This window comes from Dicentrarchus labrax, unplaced genomic scaffold (assembly GCF_905237075.1).
Source record: "Dicentrarchus labrax unplaced genomic scaffold, dlabrax2021, whole genome shotgun sequence".
Lineage (NCBI taxonomy): Eukaryota > Metazoa > Chordata > Actinopteri > Moronidae > Dicentrarchus > Dicentrarchus labrax.
Window position 1 is genome coordinate 1349239 of NW_026136704.1, and position 25393 is coordinate 1374631.

At 39.7% G+C, this 25393-nt stretch overlaps 1 protein-coding gene and 1 long non-coding RNA gene across 5 annotated transcripts in view; one reads left to right on the forward strand and one right to left on the reverse strand.

The window, feature by feature from the left end:
* Positions 1 to 1707: 1707 nt before the first annotated feature.
* Positions 1708 to 24105, forward strand: abcg1 (ATP-binding cassette, sub-family G (WHITE), member 1). Of its 2 annotated transcripts, none has more exons than XM_051399473.1 (15): positions 1708 to 1836; positions 3962 to 4208; positions 9442 to 9559; positions 10115 to 10247; positions 10504 to 10575; positions 10666 to 10811; positions 11737 to 11860; positions 12569 to 12683; positions 12934 to 13079; positions 20618 to 20719; positions 20811 to 20979; positions 21706 to 21806; positions 22618 to 22776; positions 22863 to 22981; positions 23314 to 24105. In XM_051399473.1, the coding sequence occupies exons 1-15, from the start codon at positions 1774 to 1776 to the stop codon at positions 23540 to 23542; spliced, it is 2043 nt and encodes a 680-aa protein (XP_051255433.1). In that variant the 5' UTR covers positions 1708 to 1773; the 3' UTR covers positions 23543 to 24105. The 2 variants fall into 2 exon arrangements, with proteins under 2 accessions (XP_051255433.1, XP_051255434.1); XM_051399474.1 differs by having other exon boundaries at positions 10525 to 10575.
* Positions 18004 to 25393, reverse strand: part of LOC127363063 (uncharacterized) — a 99765-nt gene continuing 92375 nt past the window's right edge. For 2 of the 3 annotated variants that reach the window (XR_007884652.1, XR_007884654.1), the window contains exon 2: positions 18004 to 19011. This is a non-coding gene — a long non-coding RNA (uncharacterized LOC127363063). The remainder of the gene's footprint in view (positions 19012 to 25393) is intronic. The other variant, XR_007884653.1, reaches the window with a different exon arrangement.

Genomic DNA, 25393 nt, shown 5'->3' on the forward strand with positions numbered 1-25393 from the left:
CAACCACCAGGTGGAGCTGTAGTACTGAGGCTCCAACTTTAACTTTATTCTTTATTTGGATCCTTCAGCTTATTACAGTAATTATTGCTGTTTACACTGATAACAACTGTATTTGGACAGTTTACCTTATACACTGATAAACAACATTTATTCTACTTCCATCATTATACAACATATCTGTCAGTTCACTAACTAATTAAAGTTACACAACTCATACTTTATTTACTGTCACTAATTTTACATCATTTTATAAATGTATTAAAAGTGTTAAACTTGAGTTTAACAGTTTAATCTATCAAATAAACAGTAAATATAAATTATAGATTTGCAAAATAAATGTTAATATGTTTATGTGAAATTTTCTCTAAATAATCTATTTTATATATATATATATAATTTTCTGATTATTTACAGTTACAGATTTGATAAATTCACTGGCAATTTTTGTAATTCAATTAACTTTCCCATGTATTTTTAAGAAACAAAATGACAAATCTTTTTACAATGTACTTTATTTGTATATAATTATATATAAAAACATCTAAAAATCAGGACTAAAGAGAATAAATAAAAATACAGGTAAAAACATAAAAGTTAATCTAGTTTATGTAAAGTTCTACATGTTGGGACTGTAGACCTCCGCCCAGGAGGAAGAAGCTGAAGTTCAGCGTGCAGATGGCGGAGTCGGAGCAGCACGGAGCAACAACGACACCCAAACAATGAGGGAAGGAAAAGACTTGTAAGAACACACATTCAATCAATCAGATCACACAATATCAATTAAAGCAGGAAGATCAGACAGTAGGTGAAAGATTGAAAATAGAAACAGCTGAAAAGGTTCAAAAACAACTTAATTCCTGTCAGATTTACTGCTTTAGTTTTAGTGACTGATGACTGAATCTATAAATCTATAAAGATCAGTTGTGGTTTCTTAAAGTGTGGTTGAACAACTAATAATCATTGACACATCATTCAGTACGCAGTAAACCTGTTGCTGTGAATTCTGTGTGACGTTGCAATGTTGTTCAATCACTGCAACCTTTCCACAAATTACTTAGTTATTTTAAAATACTCGTAGTTTCCTCCACAGAATGTTGAGTCACTAAACTCAAAAGCCAAAGATTGAACAAGATTTTATGTAAGATTAAAGTTAAAAACTGTATTTTAATTATAGAAAGTACTGTATTTAGTTATTTTCTGTTATTTTACTGTATTTTTTTGGCGTCCAGTTGCTTTTCATTGTGAACATTTTCATAATTATACAAGAAATCTGCCGATTAACAAACAAATCCTTGTAAAATTACAGAATAAATATGTTTTACTGTTAATGTCACTAATTCTACATAGTTTTATAAATATATTAACAGTATTAAACTGGAATTCAACAGTTTAATTTATTAAATACATATTTTTAAATAAGAAGTAAATTTAAGATTATTTACGTTTACAGATTTTTCACGTTATTTTACATTAAACATGTAAATTTACAGGATGTTTTTGTAATTTTATTAAAACGTATTTTAAAAAATGACATTTTTTTTACAGATAAAAAAAAATTAAGTTTCAACAACACGTCCAGGGTTGTTGGGTGGGCGGGGCTAGCATACATGTGGGCGGGGCAGCCATGGATGTGTGGGTGGGGAAACAATGGAGAGGTGGGCGGGGTCAGCAGGGAGGTGGGCGGGGTTAACCTACAGGGTGCTGTCTGTCAGTGCGCAGTGATCAGATGTGTGTGAGGGAAGCAGAGTGTCCCAGTGTTGCTGTCTCTCGGCCATGGCCTGTCTGATGGCCGCCTGGTCCGTCCACAACCCCACCGTCACCAACTCCATCATCATGGTGAGTACTGGACTCATTGACTGGACCCGGACTGGACTCATAGACTGGACCCAGACTGGACTCATAGACTGGACCCAGACTGGACTCATAGACTGGACTCATAGACTGGACCCAGACTGGACCCAGACTGGACCCAGACTGGACTCATAGACTGGACTCATAGACTGGACCCAGACTGGACTCATAGACTGGACCCAGACTGGACTCATAGACTGGACTCATAGACTGGACCCAGACTGGACTCATAGACTGGACCCAGACTGGACTCATAGACTGGACTCATAGACTGGACCCAGACTGGACTCATAGACTGGACCCAGACTGGACTCATAGACTGAACCCGGACTGGACTCATAGACTGGACCCAGACTGGACTCATAGACTGGACCTGGACTGGACTATAGACTGGACCTGGACTGGACAATAGACTGGACCCAGACTGGACTCATAGACTGGACCCGGACTGGACTCATAGACTGGACCCGGAATGGACTGATATGATGGACATACAGTGGAGACAAAGCGGATCTGTAGATAAGTTTAACACTGTAAAATAATAATAATCTGTATATTTAAAGGGTTTTTCACATGAATTTTTAATATTAAATTAGAATTAAAGAATTAAATTAGATCAAATCTATTAATCATTTTAAACGATTAAAATTATGTGAAATTAAAAGAATAAAATACCAACTATAGTGCTGACATATGATAAAATCAATATTCTAATAATATATAATAATAAGACAGATGATGGACTGTTATATATCATAAAGTTATTTATGATATATAAATATTTTTATTTTATATTTTATATTAAAACTGTACAATGAACTCAAACAGTGAACTGATTATTTCCTGTTTCTCTGTATTTTTATTATTTAAACAATCAGATATTAATATTATTTCTTAATAATATTCTTCTGTTGTGACGGATTCAGTGATGAACACCTCCACTGTACAGAAGCGCTGTTGGCTTCAGGAAATAAACGTAATAAACACGAGGAAGCAGCTCTCTGAGTCCTGGTTCATGTGGACTTTAAGACTCAGAAGGTCACGAACAAACCAAAGTCGGAGGAGCGACTTCCCGACTGAAGAGCATGTGAACGCACCATAAATCAATACTGTGGCCGTTAGCACTGATGGTGATGATGACGATGGTGATGATGATGGTGGTGGTGGTTCTCTGCTGAATCACAGCCGCAGTCTGTTTGTTCTCAGTGTGTAAATCCTCGCTGACTAAGCTCTCCTGTGTCCGACAGTGACCTCCTGCCGTCACTCTGGAGGCAGATTAGAGTCCCATATGGGAGCAGGATGCTCACACGCTGCCCCACATACCGGCACTGGAGCCTACTCACTCACAGTGCTGGACTAGTTCTGACAGCACGACGCTCTCGCTCCTCCTCAGGAAGTTAACGTTTAACATGGAGTCAGGCACAACGAGAAAGGGTTGTTATTCTACCTTATAGACCTTTTTCACAGCAGCCATTGTAAAATGAAATAGGGTAAACACAGGTGCTACCGATGATACTGACTATTGGAAAGGCTGCTGCACTAAATGGAACTTAACCTTAATTAACCTTTCCAAGGCCCGCCCCTCTTTTGCTCTGTGCTCCAATCACAGTTGAGCGAACCTCGTCAACTTCCTGTACTTAGATATGCTATGCTAGGCTAATCTATGTTGGAAATCCAACCACATTTTGAAAATGGTTCAAAAATAAAAGAGACACATATATTGTCACATCTTCAGAATTTGTTTCGCTTTCTGTGTGAACACGACGTTACCAAAGTCAGTCGGGAGAATGCTAACAGCAGCTACGCTAAACTTTCTAGCAGCCACCACTGTTGTTTTTGAATGAACACACAGCTAGCATTAAACCACGACACTAGCTCATGCTGTTTCTGATTGGTCCAAACCGCTGTGGCACGAAGCTGCCTCAAGGTTAGAACGGCTCCTGATGGATGCTTTGGATAAAACGCTTCTGTGTTTGTACAAAAAGAGTTCACTACAAAATCTCTTTGTGTCTTTTGTGAATAATAATATTTGATCATATAACAGGATGTTGTTGTCTTTATGTCCTGTTCAATGTGATTGATTGACATCTGTCTCTGGTGGAACCCTCAGAACACCAACGGACCCCCGGACTTGATGCTGGACCCCCGGACGGTGTGTGTTTGTATGGACGAGGTGGTCAACAAGCGGCCGGCGGGCAGCCAGCAGACGCCGCTGCTGCAGGGACACCTGAAGAAGGTGGACAACAACCTGACGGAGGCCCAGAGGTTCTCTTCATTACCGCGGAGACCGGCTGTCAACATCGAGTTCAAGGACGTCTCGTACTCCGTCAGAGAGGGACCCTGGTGGAGGAAGAAAGGTACTGAGACACACCTGATACCCTCAAGGTTTTTATCACTGATGAATCGATGTTAAAAAGACAAAAACTGAGTTCAAATGATCCGAACAGTTTTAGAAGAATGTGTCTGAGATCAATCAGTGCTGCTGTTAATATTCACCCTGAACCCTGTGAGTCCAGTGCTTAGGGTTAGCCTCTCTGAGCCGCTAGCTTAGCTACAAACAGGTAGCACACAGAAACTTTTACAAACACAATGAATGTGCTTCTAGTGACTGTACGAGCTCCAGTGGACTCTGAGTTTCCAGTGTGGACCAGAGAGTCTGACAGCAGCTGATCATTAGCTCTGTTTGCTCTGTTAGGTCCGTTAGCTCTGACTACCACCTTGCTGTTCCTGCTACACTGCTATTTCAATCTGTCAATCACTGTCGGTGTTAAGGCCACGCCCCCCTGAAGTCAATGTCCTTTGCAGGTCTCTGATGCAGTTTTTGTACATTATCTGAGAGGGAGGAGCTAACAGAACTGGAGGGTGGAGTTACACTGCTGTAATCTGAGTCCAGGTGTGTTCAGTAACACACTGATCTGTTTCTACTGACGGAGCTCAAACACAGTGTAGCACTGATGTAACGACTGCTGATCTGAGGTCTGTTTGTATGTGAGCAGGTTACTGTCAGTCAACAACCTGCAGTCCCCTCACCGTGCACTTGTACACAGGTACGCTCTGAACGCTTTAATGTGGATCCATCTGATATCTGAAAACAATCATCTGATTTATGAAAGTAAACCTTAAACTCAGTCGGCAGCTTCATGAACATCAATCAATGAATTTATAATCTGATTAAACTCATTTCATGAAAATCAGAAACATTTTGCATTGTCCCATCAGGCAGACAAACGGGAGGATTTAATTCATTAAAGTGACACTGATGTCATGCAGCAGAGGATTGTGGGCAGTCAGGGTGCTTCAATCTATTGTTTTAGTTTAAATCCTAATTTTATATTCAACATGTAAAAGGTTCTTCTGGAAGCGTTTGTTTACTTCATCAATACAATAAATTAAATCTGATAAATTCACTGGAGTTCAAACAGGAATAGTAGGAAGTACCTCAAAATACTCAGTTACTCTCCACTCTGCTCTATTTCAGCCGTCAGGGTTCAACAACAAGTTTATTATTATCAGTGTGTGTGTGTGTGTGTGTGTGTGTGTGTGTGTTAGATTATCAGGCTGTAATCTGTTAATCTCAGTCAGGGTCTCCTGCTGTAAATAGCTGCAGGTCAGATTAGAATCACTTCTGTCTGCTGAGAAAAAACACCTGAATGTAAACACTGCAGTGTATTACACTGTACTACAGTGTACTACACTCTACACTGTACTACACTGTACTACACTGTACTACGCTGTACTGCACTTTATTACACTGTACTACACTGTACTACACTGTACTACACTGTACACTGTACTACACTGTATTACACTGTACTACACTGTACACTGTACTACACTGTATTACACTGTATTATACTGTACTACACTGTACTACGCTGTACTACACTGTACTACACTGTACTACGCTGTACTACGCTGTACTACACTGTACTACACTGTACTTCCTCGTACTGCACTGTACTACACTGTACTACGCTGTACTGCACTGTACTACGCTGTACTGCACTGTACTACACTGTACTACACTGTACTACGCTGTACTGCACTGTACTACGCTGTACTGCACTGTACTACGCTGTACTACGCTGTACTACGCTGTACTGCACTGTACTACGCTGTACTGCACTGTACTACGCTGTACTACACTGTACTACACTGTACTACACTGTACTGTACTGTACTACACTGACTGTACTACACTGTCTACTACGCTGTACTACGCTGTACTACACTGTACTGCACTGTACTGCACTGTATTACTACACCGAAGTGCATTTAGGATGAAACTGTGCTCTGTTAGCAGCGGCTGCGACAATAAAAGCAGGTTTAGTGAATGTGGACAGAAAAGCTGGTATCATGTTTCAGCTTCAGAGGACAAAAGACAGAAAAGAGTGAAGAACACAAAGAGTCTGCGAACAGAAACCTGATGAGTTTGTGCTCAATTCTGCCGTTTATGTAACACGTTTCACCAGAATCATATTCAGTCCGTCACTTTTAACATGAAAACATCTTGAGACAAAGTTTTATTTCTGTTTGTCTGCGCAGGGAAACCCTGGAAATGATCGGATTTATTCCACAATCATCACCACCTTTTCTTCTCAGATTCTCTCGTAAAATTAGGATTTTATTCTCAAAATATTTGAACTTCACTGTCAAATTCTAAGATTAACATTGCCCCAATACATTAATATACACTATATAGTATATATATTATATATAATGTATACGATAACATAGACACCTGAGTGTGACCAACTCACTGAGGATGAGGATGATGATGAGGATGATGATGATGATGATGATGATGATGATGATGATGATGATGATGGTGAACAGTGAAAAATTATGGATGAGTTATGACATGATAAAAGGTGATGGACAGGTAGTAATCCTGATGCATTGTGGGTATTCCTAGAGTGCAGCTCTGTTAATGAGGTTACTGCCGGTCGTTGTCATTAATCTGAGTCAGAGCTGCTGCTCAGCATCCAGACTGTATAAATGTTCCTGATCGCTGCTGATCGACCTGACAGTCAGCACTGTATCCATATATATTATCTATATTATAATAGATCATCTATATAATATAATATATATATATATATATAACATACTGTACATAGCACCAGACTCCTGTGTGAACTAAACTGATTCTATTGCTGCTGTGAGGTCAGGCTGTGAGGCTTCAGAAAATGTTTGGAATTGAACGTTGGTTAAAGAGTTGTATTTTGTCAGTACAGCTTTACTTTACAGTCCATCCATTTCTATTAAATGTCTCTTTTATCTTTTAACAGTCTTCAAAATGTGGTTGTCTTTTCAACATAGATTAGCTTAGCATAGCATATCTAAGTACGAGAAAGGAGCTTCTGACCGAGAGACAAAAGGAGCGGGGCTTAGAAAGGCTCAGTTTGTTTCACCTTAAACTGATTCATTTGATTTAATTTCTGTGTAATAGCAGATTCCTTAAAAGTAAATATTACACTGCTGTTACAATGTGGCTGAATATAACTGCAGTACAGTGTGTATTACTGCAGTACAGTGTGTATTACTGCAGTACAGTGTGTATAACTGCAGTACAGTGTGTATTACTGCAGTACAGTGTGTATAACTGCAGTACAGTGTGTATTACTGCAGTACAGTGTGTATACAGTGTGTGTTACTGCAGTAGAGGTTACTGTCAGTCAGCGAGCATTAAACCAGATTCGATCAGATTAAATCTGATAATCTCATTAACGAGCGTTCAGCCTCCACCAGCAGATAAACACTGCAGCGGTTACTGCAGGACATCTTCATCATCATCATCATCATCTCAGGACACTTTTCAAAAAAGAGCAGGTCTAGACCGAACTCCTTATAACATTATTTACAGAGACCCAACAGTTCCCACCATGAGCAAGACCTTGGAGACAGCGGCAGAAACCTAGGACAGACCCCAGCTCTAGGTGGGTGGGAGAGAGAGAGAGAGAGAGAGAGAGAGAGAGAGGGAGAGAGAGAGGTGCACAGCAACAACAACTATACTAATATAAATGAGTGATGATGATGACAACAGCCACAATGATGGGGATGATGGACAATAAAACAAAAAAATAATAGTCTAGGCCTATAGCAGCATAACTAAGGGATGGTTCAGGACTCACCTGATCCAGCCCTAACTATAAGCTTTATCAAAGAGGAATGTCTTAAGCCTACTCTTGAATGTGGAGAGGGTGTCTGCCTCCCGAACCACAACTGGAAGCTGGTTCCACAGGAGAGGAGCTTGGTAACTGAAGGCTCTGGCTCCTGTTCTTCTTTTAGAGACTATAGGAACCACAAGTAGCCCAGCATTCAGAGAACGTAGTGTTCTAGAGGGGTAATAGGGTACTATGAGCTCTTTAAGATATGAAGGGGCCTGACTATGAAGAGCTTTGTAGACAGTCAGTTTTCAAAGGTGTTTGGGGCCATGTACAAGAACTTCAGTTTTTTCTGAGTTTAGCATCAGAAAATTGCAGCTTATCAAGGTTTTTATGTCCTTAAGACATGTGTATAACTTATGTTGATAACTGATTAATTTCATCAGGCTTGATTGGTAGATATAACTGGGTATCATCTGCATAACAGTGAAAGTTAAATACTTACTGTAGTATTTATGGAGGATTCATCGTTAACATGTACAAACTGCGAGCGATCTGATAAATATGACTTAAACCAGCTTAGTGCGGTTCCTTTAATGCCAATTTGATGCTCAAGTCTCTGTAAAAGAATATCATGGTCAATGGTGTCAAATGCAGCACTAAGATCTAATAATACAAGTACAGAGACAAGTCCATTGTCAGAAGCAATCAGAAGGTCATTATTAACTTTAACCAGAGCTGTCTCTGTGCTATGATGAACTCTAAATCCTGACTGAAAATCCTCAAATAAACTATTGTTATGTAGAAAGTCACACAACTCTTTGGCGACTACTTTCTCCAGAATCTTAGAGAGGAAGGGGAGGTTAGAAATCGGTCTATAGTTGGCTAAAACCCCTGGGTCAAGAGTGGGCTTTTTAAGAAGAGGTTAAATTACAGCTACTTTAAAGGACTGTGGTACATATCCTGATAATAAAGAAAGATTAATCATATCCAGTAAAGAAGTGCCAATTAAGGGTTCGACTTCTTTAAGCAGCCTAGCAGCTGAACGCCCCAAAAATACAATAAAATAACCGAAAATAATTGTATAACTAAACTATAATTAAAATACAGTTTGTAGCTTTAATTTTACATACAATCTTGTGTATTTCTTTTGTCTTTTTAATGTTCAATTAAAGATATTTAATTTAATTTAAAAGGATCTGTAAAATAAACTGGGAAAAAAAATTCTATTTAAATTTATTCAAATTTATATGAATCCTTAGATGAGAGCTGAAGACTTATAGCATCAGTAAGCGTCTCTTTCACTTTATTTTATTTTAAAAATAAATCTCTGAGCAGGATGAGTTCAGGTGAGTTCAGTTTGTGGGTGTTTCGTGTGAAACCTCCAAACTGGTGTGGAACCTGAACTGGTGGGTTCGAGGACAAAGAGCAGCTCTGAGAGCGCCTGGGAACCTGCACACTGATTGTTTCTGTCCCGTCTCAGGTTACAAGACTCTGCTCAAAGGAATCTCTGGGAAATTCACCAGCGGGGACCTGGTGGCCATCATGGGCCCCTCCGGAGCCGGGAAATCCACCCTTATGAATATCCTGGCCGGATACAGGTGAGTCAGCCTGAAGTCAGACTCAGTGTCCAACACTGGACTGGTAGAAATACTCTGTTAAGTAAAAGTCCTGCATTAAAAGAAGAGTATTAGCATCAAAATATATGTAACGTTTTAAAAGTAAAAGTACTCAGAACATCATATTTTATAAACTCTTCTTATGTTTGTGTGTAAAAATATTATTAAAGTAACTAAAGTGTTAAAAAGTACATTATTTTACTCTAAATGAGGAAAAGTAAAAACTGATTAATAAGTATCAGTCTAGTACTAGAACCAGTTTAGTCCAGTATCAGTGTAGTCCAGTACCAGTATCAGTATCAGTATCAGTATCAGTATCAGTATGAGTATCAGTCCGGTATCCGTACCAGTACCAGTACCAGTACCAGTGTAGTCCAGTACCAGTATCAGTCCACTACCAGTACCAGTCCGATATCAGAGTTGTCCAGTATCAGTATCAGTGTAGTCCAGTACCAGTACCAGTACCAGTACCAATACCAATATCAGTATCAGTATCAGTATCAGTACCAGTACCAGTGTATGTTTGTGTGTGAACAGGGAGACTGGAATGAAGGGGGAGATCCTGATCAACAGTCAGCCCAGAGACTTGCGCTCCTTCAGGAAGGTTTCCTGTTACATCATGCAGGACGACATGCTGCTGCCTCACCTCACTGTCCAGGAGGCCATGATGGTACCGAATACTGCAGAATAACTGAGTACATTATGTACTGCACTCGAGTACAATCTGAGCTACTTGTAGTGCAGGGTTCACTCTGTTATACAGTAAATTAAAATACTCCAGTATAAAAATGTGCTCTACTGCACATTAAAATACATATAGTATATATATTATTGTATACTACGAAGTATTTACTTGTGTTTTATGAAGTCTACGGCACTATTTACTGCAGTCTGATGCAGGTTTTGGTTGAATGTGGACTCCTCAGGTCTGGATCTTGTCTGTGCAGGTTTCGGCCAACCTGAAGCTGCAGGAGAAGGTGGACGCTCGCAGAGAGATGGTGAGTCTTTGACCCTGAAGTGCTTCCTGCTCCTATACAGATCTCAGAGGTTAAGCATTTCTGGGTCCTGGTCTGTCTGTGTCTGTTCAGGTCCGGGAGATCCTGATGGCGCTGGGTTTACTGGACTGTGCGAAAACCAGGACGTCTCACCTGTCGGGAGGTCAGAGGAAGAGACTGGCTATTGCTCTGGAGCTCGTCAATAATCCTCCGGTCATGTTCTTTGATGAACCCACCAGGTCTGTAGAGAACTTCCTGTCCCTGGACTCGTATTGTTCTGTAGTTTTAGTTCAACCCAGGAGACTGTGTGTTTGAGTCCCGTATGGGACATAGAACCGTCTGGAAATGGTTGTTGTTGTTTGGAAAAGGGCAGACAATTTAAAAAATACTGGATAATCCATCTGTCTATCAACCAATCAGATCAATGAACCATATAACGTAGTCAAACTCTTACTGAAGTCAGTCAGAAGAAGAGAGAAAAGCATTCATTCATTCATTAATAGCGGCCGCACCCAAATGGACAATTTTTGTTTCCCAGGGTGGCAAAGTCATGATCGCCCTACTCTGCCTGCCTCTCTGATGCCTTTCCCAGCAACAGGGTTGAAGCACCAAGTTTTGAACCGTTCAGAGAATTTCCACCAAGCATAAATTGGGTTTGGAACCTGAAAAATTGGTTCCCAGCTGTGGATGTGTCATATCTTACAGGTCGTTGTTCATTGTGCAGCACCCTCTGTGGATGATGCATCCGACTGAAATGGTTCCACTCAAAAACAACAAGAATCAAGAATCTCTGGTTCTTAAATGGAACCGGTTCAAGAAGCTAATTTGGTGGAAAAGAGGCCTGATTGGCTAGTACTTGTTGCTTTCATTGGTTTGGTTGGTTAGGTTTAGGCATGAGGAGTGAGAATGTTGAGGTTTAAGGTAAGAACATCAGGGTTAGCCAATCACAGTAGAGTACTGCTGGTCATGACTTCGCCATTCTGGAAAAAAGCTTCCTCACAGAATGCTCATGGGTCTGGTACCACTGTGGTTAGACACAAAGAAGCCTGGTAAGATTGTTCACCCCTGTGGACAAAAGCGGAAGAGTTTCTATCGCCTTGTTTCATTGATTTCTTTTCATTGAGAACCATAAAGGGTGAAACTTCCTTTGTGTCTGTGTCTCAGTGGTCTGGACAGCTCGTCCTGTTTCCAGGTGGTCTCTCTGCTGAAGGCTCTGGCTCAGGGCGGACGGACCGTCATCTGCACGATCCACCAACCCAGCGCCAAACTGTTCGAACTCTTCGACAAGGTGATCACACAAAGCACTACATTACCCAGCAGCACCGGAGGCACCAACTCACTCTACTGCCACTCACATGGAACTCCACTGGTGGAACTGCATGAAGCTGATACCTTTACTCCTGTACTTTTACTACTGATATCTTTACTACTGATACCTTTACTACTGATACTTAAACTTCTGTACTTTTACTACTGATACTTTTACTACTGTACCTTTACTTCTGATACCTTTTACTCCTGTACTTTTATTACTGATACCTTTACTACTGTACTTTTACTACTGATACTTTTACTCCTGTACCTTTACTACTGTACTTTTACTACTGATACCTTTACTCCTGTACTTTTATTACTGATACCTTTACTACTGTACTTTTACTACTGATACTTTTACTCCTGTACCTTTACTACTGTACTTTTACTACTGATACCTTTACTACTGTACTTTTATTACTGATACCTTTACTACTGTACTTTTACTACTGATACTTTTACTCCTGTACTTTTACTACTGATACCTTTACTACTGTACTTTTACTACTGATACCTTTACTACTGTACTTTTACTACTGATACTTTAACTACTGTCCTTTTACTACTGTACTTTCACTCCTGATACCTTTATTCCTATACTTTTACTACTGTACTTTTACTACTGTACCCTTAGTCTTGTACTTCTACTGCTGATACTTCAATCTGTATCTGTGTGTTGCAGCTGTACGTTCTGAGTCAAGGGCAGTGTATCTACAGAGGGAAAGTCTCCAGTCTGGTTCCCTACCTAAGAGACCTCGGACTCAACTGCCCCACCTACCACAACCCTGCTGACTTTGGTAAGAAACCCCCACATCTCTGTGTATCAGTAAGTACAGGTGTGTACTTCAGTACAATACTAGAGTAGATGTTCTCAGTTACATTCCACCAGTGGTAAGAGCTGGATGATAAAAACAATGTCTGAAGCTCCTCTAGAGTCTAGCAGCAGCATCTGGTGGCTGTTAGAGGAACTGCAGCTGACAGTAACAGTAGGAACGTCCTGTCATGTGACTCGGGAGGTCTCAGTTTGTGTCTGTGTGGCATCCTCAGTGATGGAGGTGGCGTCTGGAGAGTACGGGGATCAGATGGTCCGACTTGTGAAGGCCGTCCAGGAAAGGAAGTGTGAGAAGGATTATCAGACTGAACTGAACGGAGTTGCCAACCTCCACCCACTCCTGTGGCAGCGCACAGTAGAGGTAGAAAACAAACGCACCCACAGTCAAAACAATATTTTCAAAAGAAAACATTTAAAAAATCAACTAATTGTATGCACAGAAAAGTTTGTGATCTCCTGGTAACCCGAATATTTACAATTTATTTATTTTTCATATTTAGGATCACTACATCAAGGCAATCATAGTTTTGTTGCTAACTAATATATCTGTATATATTTCAGGATGTTGTGCATCCCTTCAAACAAACTGAGAATGAGTGTAAACATAACTGTTTCGATAATATAGCATGTCCAAAAAAAGCGGTCTCGTGGCTCAACTTACCCCATACACGGGGTAAGTTGAGCCGTATACCTACTAATTATCTATTTTGGTCTAAACACACTTATGATAGACTGAATTCACTTTCAAGAGTGAAAAATGATTTTTTGGAAATAAATATCCAACCACTTTACCCATGTGGTACATACATTCACAGACTCCATGAAGTGATGCCTTCCTCCTAAATATTTGGTCACATGATCAATGTTTTTTACAATTTCCTAGCAACAAGGGGTGGCTCAACTTACCCTTTGGCTCAACTTACCCCACTCTCCCCTATATTTTTATGATATTATTAATATGCATTAAATTAATAATAGATAGAAATTATATAAACTTCGTGCAGAATATCAGCCTCCAAACACTCCACATAAAGACCTTTATTTATTCATTTATTCTATTAATCTTAGTCTTTGTTTTACATTATATTAAATTTAGCACTGATTATTTTATTAATTTACTGGTCATTTTCTCAATTAATCATTTGATCTATAAAAATGCTCGTCAATTCAATTCAATTCAATTCAATTTTATTTGTATAGCGCCAATTCATAACAGAAGTTATCTCAGGACACTTTTCAAATAGAGCAGGTCTAGACCGAACTCTTTAAAACATTAATTACAGAGACCCAACAGTACCACCATGAGCAAGACCTTTACGACGGGGGCAAGGAAAAAATGCCTGTTAAAAGGCAGAAACCTAGGACAGATCCTCCGGCTCTAGGTGGGTGGTCGTCTGTCTCGACCAGTTGGGGTGAGAGAGAGAGAGACAGACAGACAGATGCTAAGCAACAACAGTAGCAACAACTACACTAATAGTAGTGACTGATGATGATGAACATGACAACAGCAACGATAGGGGACAATGAGCAGTGACAATAGCAACAACAGTAACCGTAGCTGTAATAATACTTATAATAATAATAACAATAATATCAGTGATATTGGCAATGGCAATCTAGCAGGACCATGGCAGGAGGCTCCACCAGGATCGATAAGAACCTGCGAGACAAGAAAGCACAAGAACTCCGGGGGAAGAAGTGAAGTTAGTAACATGCATTAATGGAACATGAATGAGTGCAGAAAGAGAGAGGAGGAGAGGAGCTCAGTGCACCATGGGAAATCCCCCGATAGTCTAGGCCTATAGCAGCATAACTAAGGGATGGTTCAGGACTCACCTGATCCAGCCCTAACTATAAGCTTTATCAAAGAGGAATGTCTTAAGCCTACTCTTGAATGTGGTGAGGGTGTCTGCCTCCCGAACCACAACTGGAAGCTGGTTCCACAGGAGAGGAGCTTGGTAACTGAAGGCTCTGGCTCCTGTTCTACTTTTAGAGACTATAGGAACCACAAGTAGCCCAGCATTCAGAGAACGTAGTGTTCTAGTGGGGTAATAGGGTACTATGAGCTCTTTAAGATATGAAGGGGCCTGACCATGAAGAGCTTTATAGGTGAGGAGGAGGATTTTAAATTCTATTCTACATTTTACAGGGAGCCAATGCAGAGAAGCTAGTACAGGAGAGATGTGATCTCTTTTTGTAGTTCCTGTCAGTACTTGTGCTGCAGCGTTCTGAATTAATTGGAGAGTTTTAATGGACTTATTGGGGCAACCTGATAATAAAGAGTTGCAGTAATCCAGCCTTGAAGTAACAAATGCATGGATTAGTTTTTCTGCATCTGTCTGTGATAGTATATGTCTAATTTTTCTAATATTACGTAAATGAAAGAAGGCGGTCCTAGAGGTCTGCTTCATGTGGGAATTAAATGACATGTCCGGATCAAAGATAACTCCAAGATTCCTGACAGTGGCGCTAGAGGCCAAGGTAATGCCATCTAGAGTAACTATATCTTTAGACAGTGAGTCTCTAAGGTTTTTGGGGCCAAAAACAAGAATTTCATTTTCGAAAAGTTAATGGAGTGATTCCTAATAATGTTGCCTAAAGGGAGCATATATAAAGTAAATAGTATTGGTCCAAGTACAGAACCTTGTGGAACTCCATGACTAACTGTAGTATTTATTGAAGATTCATCGTTAACATGTACAAACTGAGAACAATCTGATAAAGGAAGCAGAGCTGCTGTCTTACACACTTCTCTGCTCTTTCTTTAGAACAGTCACCCACCCAAAACCCCATAGAGACTGTGTCTGTCCCCCGACCACCTAAATTATTTAAAGAAATAAAAACAAGAGGAGTTCAACATAAAAATCTAATAAAAATTAAAACTAACTCCTCAGTAGCACAAAATAAGAGAATGAAATGTGGACTGTTAAATATCAGGTCTCTGTCCTCTAAAGCTGTTTTAGTGAATGAATTAATATCAGATTATGATATTGATTTACTTTGTCTTACTGAGACCTGATTGTCCCACGAGGAGTATGTTAGCCTAAATGAATACACCCCCCCAGTCATATTAATACTCACATTCCTCGAGGCACAGGCCGAGGAGGTGGAGTGGCAGCCATATATGATTCAAGCGTTTTAATGGACCCTAAACCTAAACTAAATTATAATTCATTTGAAAGCCTTGTTCTTAGTCTTTCTCACCCAAACTGGAAAACACTGCAGCCAGTTCTATTTGTTATAGTGTACCGTGCTCCTGGACCGTACTCTGATTTTATATCTGAATTCTCAGAGTTTTTATCAAGTTTAGTGCTTAAATCAGATAAAGTAATTATTGTAGGTGATTTTAATATTCATGTGGATGTTAACAATGACAGCCTTAGTAATGCATTTATATCATTAATAGACTCAATTGGCTTCTGTCAGAGTGTAAATAAACCAACTCATTGTTTTAATCACACTCTTGACCTTGTTCTATCATATGGCATTGCTATTGAACATTTAATAGTCTTCCCACATAATCCTTTCCTATCTGACCATTATTTGATAACTTTTGAATTCATACTATTAGATTATAAGCCATTAGGCAAAACTTCCTACAGCAGATGTCTATCTGACAGTGCTGTAGCTAAATTTAAGGAGGAGATTCCTTCAGTGTTTAATTCAATGCCATGTCTGAATTTAACAGAGTCCTATAATGACTTTAGTCCCTCTGAAATTGATAATCTTGTCGATAGTGCTACAGGCTCACTACGATCAACATTAGACTCTATCGCTCCTATAAAAAGGAAATTATTAAAACATAGGAGACTAGCACCTTGGTATAACCACCAATGCCGCCAGTTAAAACAAATAGCTAGGAAATCTGAAAGGAAATGGCGCTCTTCCAAATTATCAGAATATCGCTCAATTTGGCAAGATAATCTTAAAACTTATAGAAAGGCCCTCCGTAATGCCAGAGGAGCCTATTACTCAGCACTAATAGACAGACGACCACCCACCTAGAGCCGGAGGATCTGTCCTAGGTTTCTGCCTTTTAACAGGCAGTTTTTCCTTGCCCTTGTCGCCAAGTGCTTGCTCATGGTGGTACTGTTGGGTCTCTGTAATTAATGTTAAAGAGTTCGGTCTAGACCTGCTCTATTTGAAAAGTGTCCTGAGATAACTTCTGTTATGAATTGGCGCTATACAAATAAAATTGAATTGAATTGAATTGAATTAATAGAAGAAAATAAGAATAACCCTAGGTTCCTCTTCAGCACTGTAGCCAGGCTGACAGAGAGTCACAGCTCTATTGAGCCACATATCCCCATAAACTTAAGTAGCAATGACTTCATGAGCTTCTTCTATAATAAAATTATTACTATTAGAGAAAAAATTAATCACCAACTGCCATCAACAGTTATCAGTGGCTCTCCAAGTTCAGGGACTTCTGTCAATGTAAACTTAGATATATATTTAGACTGTTTTTCTGCTATCGATCTTCATCAGTTAACTTCAATCATTTCTTCATCGAAGCCATCAACCTGTCTATTAGACCCGATCCCAACTAGGCTGCTTAAAGTTGTTCCCTTAATTGGCACTTCTTTACTGGATATGATTAATCTTTCTTTATTATCAGGATATGTACCACAGTCCTTTAAAGTAGCTGTAATTAAACCCCTTCTTAAAAAGTCCACTCTTGACCCAGGGGTTTTAGCCAACTATAGACCGATTTCTAACCTCCCCTTCCTCTCTAAGATTCTGGAGAAAGTAGTCGCCAAAGAGTTGTGTGAATCTCTACATAAAAATAGTTTATTTGAGGATTTTCAGTCAGGATTTAGAGTTCATCATAGCACAGAGACAGCTCTGGTTAAAGTTAATAATGACCTTCTGACTGCTTCTGACATGGACTTGTCTCTGTACTTGTATTATTAGATCTTAGTGCTGCATTTGACACCATTGACCATGATATTCTTTTACAGAGACTTGAGCATCAAATTGGCATTAAAGGAACTGCCCTAAGCTGGTTTAAGTCATACTTATCAGATCGTTCTCAGTTTGGACATGTTAACGATGAATCCTCCATAAATACTAAAGTTAGTCATGGAGTTCCACAAGGTTCTGTACTTGGACCAATACTATTTACTTTATATATGCTCCCTTTAGGCAACATTATTAGGAATCACTCCATTAACTTTCACTGTTATGCAGATGATACGCAGTTATATCTATCAATCAAACCCAATGAAATTAATCAATTATCTAAATTACAAACATGTCTTAAGGACATAAAATCCTGGATGACCTGCAATTTTCTGATGTTAAACTCAGAAAAAACCGAAATTCTTGTTCTTGGCCCCAAAAACCTTAGAGACTCACTGTCTAAAGATATAGTTACTCTAGATGGCATTAACTTGGCCTCTAGCACCACTGTCAGGAATCTTGGAGTTATCTTTGATCAGGATTTGTCATTTAACTCCCACATAAAGCAGACCTCTAGGACTGCCTTCTTTCATTTACGTAATATTAGAAAAATAAGACACATACTATCACAGACAGATGCAGAAAAACTAATCCATGCATTTGTTACTTCAAGGCTGGATTACTGCAACTCTTTATTATCAGGTTGCCCCAATAAGTCCATTAAAACGCTCCAATTAATTCAGAACGCTGCAGCACGAGTACTGACAGGAACTAGAAAAAGAGATCACATCTCTCCTGTACTAGCTACTCTGCATTGGCTCCCTATAAAATGTAGAATTGAATTTAAAATCCTCCTCCTCACCTATAAAGCTCTTCATGGTCAGGCCCCTTCATATCTTAAAGGGCTCATAGTACCCTATTACCCCACTAGAACATTACGTTCTCTAAATGCAGGGCTACTTGTGGTTCCTATAGTCTCTAAAAGTAGAACAGGAGCCAGAGCCTTCAGTTACCAAGCTCCTCTCCTGTGGAACCAGCTTCCAGTTGTGGTTCTGGAGGCAGACACCCTCACCACATTCAAGAGTAGGCTTAAGACATTCCTCTTTGATAAAGCTTATAGTTAGGGCTGGATCAGGTGAGTCCTGAACCATCCCTTAGTTATGCTGCTATAGGCCTAGACTATCGGGGGATTTCCCATGGTGCACTGAGCTACTCTCTTCCTCTCTCTTTCTGCACTCATTCATGTCCCATTAATGCATGTTACTAACTTCACTTCTTCCCCGGAGTTCTTGTGCTTTCTCGTCTCGCAGGTTCTTATCGATCCTGGTGGAGCCTCCTGCCATGGTCCTGCTTGACTGCCATTGCCAATACTGTTGTTGCTGTGCACCTGTCTGTCTGTCTGTCTCTCGCTCTCTCTCTCTCTGTCTGTCTCTCTCTCTCTCTCTCTCTCTCTCTCTCTCTCTCTCTCTCTCTCTCTCTCACCCCAACTGGTCGAGACAGACGACCACCCACCTAGAGCCGGAGGATCTGTCCTAGGTTTCTGCCTTTTAACAGGCAGTTTTTCCTTGCCCTTGTCGCCAAGGTCTTGCTCATGGTGGTACTGTTGGGTCTCTGTAATTAATGTTAAAGAGTTCGGTCTAGACCTGCTCTATTTGAAAAGTGTCCTGAGATAACTTCTGTTATGAATTGGCGCTATACAAATAAAATTGAATTGAATTGAATTGAATTAAATATGACTTAAACCAGCTTAGTGCGGTTCCTTTAATGCCAATTTGATGCTCAAGTCTCTGTAAAAGAATATCATGGTCAATGGTGTCAAATGCAGCACTAAGATCTAATAATACAAGTACAGAGACAAGTCCATTGTCTGAAGCAATCAAAAGGTCATTATTAACTTTAACCAGAGCTGTCTCTGTGCTGTGATGAACTCTAAATCCTGACTGAAAATCCTCAAATAAACTATTGTTATGTAAAAAGTCACACAACTCTTTGGCGACTACTTTCTCCACCGTCACGTTTCTTAATGCTTAAAGTACCTTCTTCGGCCAACAATACAGTCTTTCTGTATCAGACTCAGTTTTAAACCCAAAGTGAAGATACTCATATCAAATAAAACTAGAAATTTTCTACTGTAGCATAGCAAAATAAAATGTATTAACTTTTTTTTATGACTTTTAGTGAATAATAATTTGACACTAGTCTTTCAGACTGTTAATAATGATTCGATTGAGTCCACCTGACAATAATACCTAAGTCAGAGAGGTCAGGATGGATACAGGACAGAGATCAGTGCTGTTGGCATGGCCCGATGCACTTAACAGGTCATAATTCTTTAATGCTGAATTGGATTGAAATCAAATCTGGGAATGTTGTACATAAAGACACATAACACTTGTGTGTAACATTTCATACAATTCTACCGACAAAAGCTCTACAATAATACTAAGTTACACAGGACAGAAAAGATACATGATCAGTGCTGCATACAGGTCAGAGGTCAGTGCTTTAGATACAGGTTAGAGGTCTGTACTGTCAACCCAAAAACTGTAGCGTTCTGGGCCTTTATACATTCTGAACTTTCAATATGTTCAAGATTCAGATTCAAGATTCAAGAAGCTTTATTTATCCCGAGGGAAATTACTGTGCAACAGTTGCAATACAAAGGTGGGAAGGTGTGAATAGGAATCTAAATAAACACAATGTTTATTACACATTTTGTACACAATGATGAGCTGTATTTCTAGTGAATCTTTAGGTTCCAGCTTTCAGATGATGTATACCACTTCTACTTTAAACCTGCTATCTCCCCCTGAAGACCCACTGCCCCCTTCCCCCAAAAAAGACAAAACTTCTACTTATTGATAAAATGAAGAGATGGGAATGTCTGCTTTTGGTTAATTTACTCAATCAAAGTACATAATCTCACTGATAGGATGTAAAACGATTATAAATCAGAACTGATTATTGATGATATTAAAGTGTGTGTTTGCTCCTCAGGAGAGTTCGTCGTCTGAAGGTTGTCACAGTTTCTCAGCGAGCTGTATGACCCAGTTCTCCATCCTGTTCAGGAGGACGTTCCTCAGCATCCTCAGAGACTCGGTGAGAATAACACAGCGCCGCCTGCTGGAAGCTGCCTGCTACTGCAGCTCTCACAATCTTAGTAACGTGTTTGTTTTCATTGGTCGGGCAGGTGCTGACTCACCTGAGGATCTCCTCTCACATCGGGATCGGGGTCCTGATCGGTCTGCTGTACCTGGGCATCGGGAACGAGGCCAAGAAGGTTCTCAGTAACTCTGGGTTCCTCTTCTTCTCCATGTTGTTCCTGATGTTCGCTGCTCTGATGCCCACTGTGCTCACATGTGAGTCCACACACTGTAAAGGATTAATCTTAGAGACGTTCATCTTCAGTCTGTGTCTGCGTTACAAAGACAAACACAGTGAAGTAATGTAGCACTGGTCTACATTTACTCAGGTACTTATTTGAGGTAGAAAGTCCTTGTATATTTACAGTAAGTTACTGGTGGCACAGTTGCTGTATTTAGATTTACATTAAACTACTGTAACTGTACTGCAATACAGTATACACAACAATACTGCATTACTACAATTTGACTGTACTTACTGTATTTTTACCATATTTTGTAATTTGGTCTAATTCTGCTGTAGTTTAATATGTACTGTAATATAAACAGTTATATTAATATTGATATATTACTGATAATTATAATATTTACAAGTAATTATTATTATTGATTTTAAGGGGTTTAAAAAAACGTATATACAAAAATACACACTATATCTCAGCATTTCATTCATTTCTGTGAAAACAAAAAATGAAATTATTCTTTTTAAAGTTTAGATTATTATTTAAAGTATTAATAAAAACTTTGAAGATTTCCTCAGCCCTTGGTCTATCACGTGTACTGAGTAAACTCATCCCAGGCCATCTCCTGGTCCTGGTCTGGATGTTAAACATTTGAATTCATCAAGATCTAAAAACAGTTTATAAATAAATAATAATATAAACAATAAATAATAAAATAATGTTCTTTTGGATCTGATGGTGTTTTGTGTGTTTTCTTCAGTTCCTCTGGAGATGGGAGTTTTCCTGAGGGAACACCTGAACTACTGGTACAGTCTGAAGGCTTATTACCTGGCCAAGACCATGGCTGATGTCCCCTTCCAGGTAACATCACATGACTCCCACAATGCATCTGGCTGCCGGCCAAACAGCTGCAGAAAGACATAAAAATAAAGTTCTACATCTTTTAGAAAAACAGCAGTAAAGTAGTAATCAGTAGTAATCAGCAGCAGTAAAAGTACACAAGTATTCTCAGCTTCGTGTAGTTAAAGAAGGAATCTTTTATTTCTTTTTTGTTTTTATTTTGTTTTACAGACAGACTAAAATGACATGTGAAAAAGCAGATAAAGTGTGATAACACGCAAAATCAAGGAATCAAACATTATTGTACAACAAGCATGTGAAAAGTTTAGAGGTAAAATGTGTCTTTGGTGTAACTGATGAAAACTCTACGAGAGACACAACTGCTCACTGATTGTACATCAGAGACACAAAACTGATCGTTAACAATATTTTGTATTTCCCAAACTCCTTTTTTTAATGTAAACTCTTAATTTGTAAATAAGTAAACAGTAACTAAAGTCATCACTAAATGTAGTGGAGTAGAACACTTGAGTAAATGTACTAATTTTCTCAGTAGATTTAGATTCTTTAGATGTAATAGTTTAACTTTTTGAGCAGGTTCACTCAGGTCAGTTCAGATCTGAACTGGTTTTTTGTCTGACAAAACAGTTTACATCATCTGTCCCTCAAGAAATCTGTTTCTGCTTATACATCAAAATCAGAAGAAAGCTTGTAAATTTAAGCAGTGAGTGAGAACTCAACTTTATTTTAAAGATTATGTCCTTTTGTAGAAGCAATACTTTGGCAGTTTACTTCACTGAATACTGCCCTGTACTGTCTGTCCTCTGTACAGGTAGTATTCCCGGTGGTGTATTGCAGTATTGTCTACTGGATGACGGCTCAGCCTCCAGACGCCGGGCGCTTCTTCCTCTTCCTGTCTCTAGGAGTTCTGACCTCTCTGGTGGCTCAGAGTCTGGGTCTGCTGATCGGCGCCGCCTCCACCTCGCTGCAGGTCAGTTTCTATAAACTCACCTGTGTGAGCTCACAGACAGGTGTGTTCATCTGCTGACCTCACTCCGGTATGTTTGTTTCCTGCAGGTGGCGACGTTTGTTGGTCCGGTCACAGCGATCCCTGTTCTGTTGTTCTCGGGGTTCTTCGTCAGTTTCGACACCATCCCCTGGTACCTGCAGTGGATGTCCTACATCTCCTACGTCAGGTGGGGGCGCTGTTTGATTAAATAAGTCTGCAACAGAACCTTTTAAATATCTACCCTAAAATATAATGAATTTACAAACTAATAATGACGTACAGTACTGCGCTATTTTATAGCAGTATATTCAGAGCAGGAAGGAGCATCAAATAAAAGCATAACAACAAAGTTTGCCAGCCAAAGTTACAACTGTTCTATATGTATCTGTATGCATCACTCTTGGTGCTTCAAAATCGTCCATATTTACTTGAATTATCATCTAAAACAATTCAAAGTCAAATACATCTATGTCCGCTGACCGCTGTCCTCCTGTAAAGTCCTCCTGTGTTGTGTTTCAGATACGGTTTCGAGGGCGTCATCCTGTCTATCTATGGTCTGGATCGAGTGGATCTTCACTGCGATGAAGACGAGACCTGTCACTTCCAGAAGTCTGAGGCCATCCTGAAGGAGCTGGACATGCTGGACGCCAAACTCTACCTGGACTTCATCGTCCTCGGCATCTTCTTCTTTTCTCTGAGGCTCATCGCTTACTTCGTTCTCCGCTACAAGATCAGCGCTGAGAGATAGACGAGGACCAGGATCAGGAGGATGAGTGACAGGAGGAGAGCAGCAGCATCCGGCGTTTAGGACAAAATCTTTAGGCCAAAGTTAGCGTGTAGCTGTGGGGTTTGTCTACATGTGAACTCTGAATCTACTTTGGCTCTCTGTTTAAAAAAATGGCACAAAGAAGAGACGATGTGAGGAGATTTTATTTGGATAAAGAACAAAGGTTAAAGGTCTCTGAGTGTCAGTAGAGGACGAGGTGACGACACGTCAGGTCCTGCAGCAACAGGAGCTGGTCTCCTGATTCCTGAAGGTTTAACTGTGCCACAACCTGTAGGACCACAACAAACTGTCCAACAGAACTGGAGAACGTCTGATTTTTATGCTTCAGAATAAAAGCCTCTGCAGTCCAGGTAAGGAGGTGGGACAGACTTTGGACTCAGTCCTTTGGATTCAGTTTGTTTTTAAAGAGTCTCAGGACGGAGACGACATTTATGTTAATCTAGTTTATCTCTGAGGTGACGACTCTCTGGACTGTGTGTATCTCAGATGAATTGTTTCCTGAATAAAGACTTTATTTACTCCCACGTTACTGACCCATTTCTTTAACAACGTGACCTGAGCTAGTAGTCCACATCGACGTTAGAAGCTTTGTGAGGTTTATTTATACGGGGGCCAAGCCTAAAGGGCATGAAAGCAAGCTGGTTCTGGGAACCCTGAAATCACTCAGATTAATATTGTTATTGTTCTGTTGGTAAAGCTGGTACTGAAGTGAAATTGACAGGGGAGGTACAGACTGCAGAAAATGACACGTGTCTACCAACAAGGTAAGTGTGTACATCAAAAGGATATTGATTCTGAATCAGAATCAGTAATACTTTATTGATCCCAGAGGGGAAATTTGTTCATTACAGTTGTTCCACTCAGACAACAATAAAGAATAAAGAATCTCACAACGTTTCTGCCTTAAGTTATTTTCCAAAAATTGCAAGACCTACATTAATGAACTCCTCCTAGTCCAGTGGTTCAGTCCATATAAAGAGACAAAAACAATCAGAAAGAGACATGAGAGATGACATCATACAACATCATACAGAGGGGCGTTTCTAATTTTATGTCCCCTCTATTTATCAATGGAGGCAAAATAACACAAACACCAGTCAGTATCAGAGTTCAGTTCAGTGAACTGTAAGCCCAGTGGTCTGTTGGCCTGAGATGACCCAAAACATAAAGATAATGTGTAAAATGATTCAGAATCTCATTTATGGAACCTTAGTACTCCAAAGAAACTAATGTTAAGCTGCACTGTGCCTCTGTGACCAGCAGGTGGAGCTGTTTATTTACAACAGAGATAATATGTTATTATGAATTCAAAAAGAAACTAAATTTTATTCATCTGTCAGAAGGTGAAAATTAGTTCAAACAGTTGATGAGGTTGTTCAGGTTGTGTCCAAAAATAAAAACAGTAATGTTATAATACAAGAATCATTTTTTGTGACTGTTTATGATCTATGAGCCTTTCCCTGAGCTCATTAATCAATAATTTCATCAGTTTCATTAAAGGACCAATATGTTAGAGTTTTAGTTCCATAACAGAAGAGGAAGTTTGATGAGGTGGTGAAGCAGCGTGGGATCATGGGAATTGTTGTCTTCACCACCATTGGCGTCATTGCAGTCAGCTTCTCCTGGTTAGGATTCCTTCAGTGTTCATGGTTCAGGAGGTTTCTACCGGGAGCCCAATGATCCACAGAGGTCTCCTCCTCTCCAACACAAACAGACCCGCTGATTAAAACCACTAAACACACTGAATAAAGCAGTTCCACCTTAAACACACTGAATAAAGCAGTTCCACCTTAAACACACTGAATAAAGCAG

What these genes read in the sequence shown, in the direction of transcription:
- abcg1 (XM_051399473.1), top strand. Translation starts at nt 1,774, where the DNA reads ATGGCCTGTCTGATGGCCGCCTGGTCCGTCCACAACCCCACCGTCACC. An exon ending in TTCTTTGATGAACCCACCAG is followed by an intron (nt 10,812 to 11,736) that starts GTCTGTAGAGAA and finishes TCTGTGTCTCAG; the next exon opens with TGGTCTGGACAGCTCGTCCT. An exon ending in TGTGGCAGCGCACAGTAGAG is followed by an intron (nt 13,080 to 20,617) that starts GTAGAAAACAAA and finishes TTTGCTCCTCAG; the next exon opens with GAGAGTTCGTCGTCTGAAGG.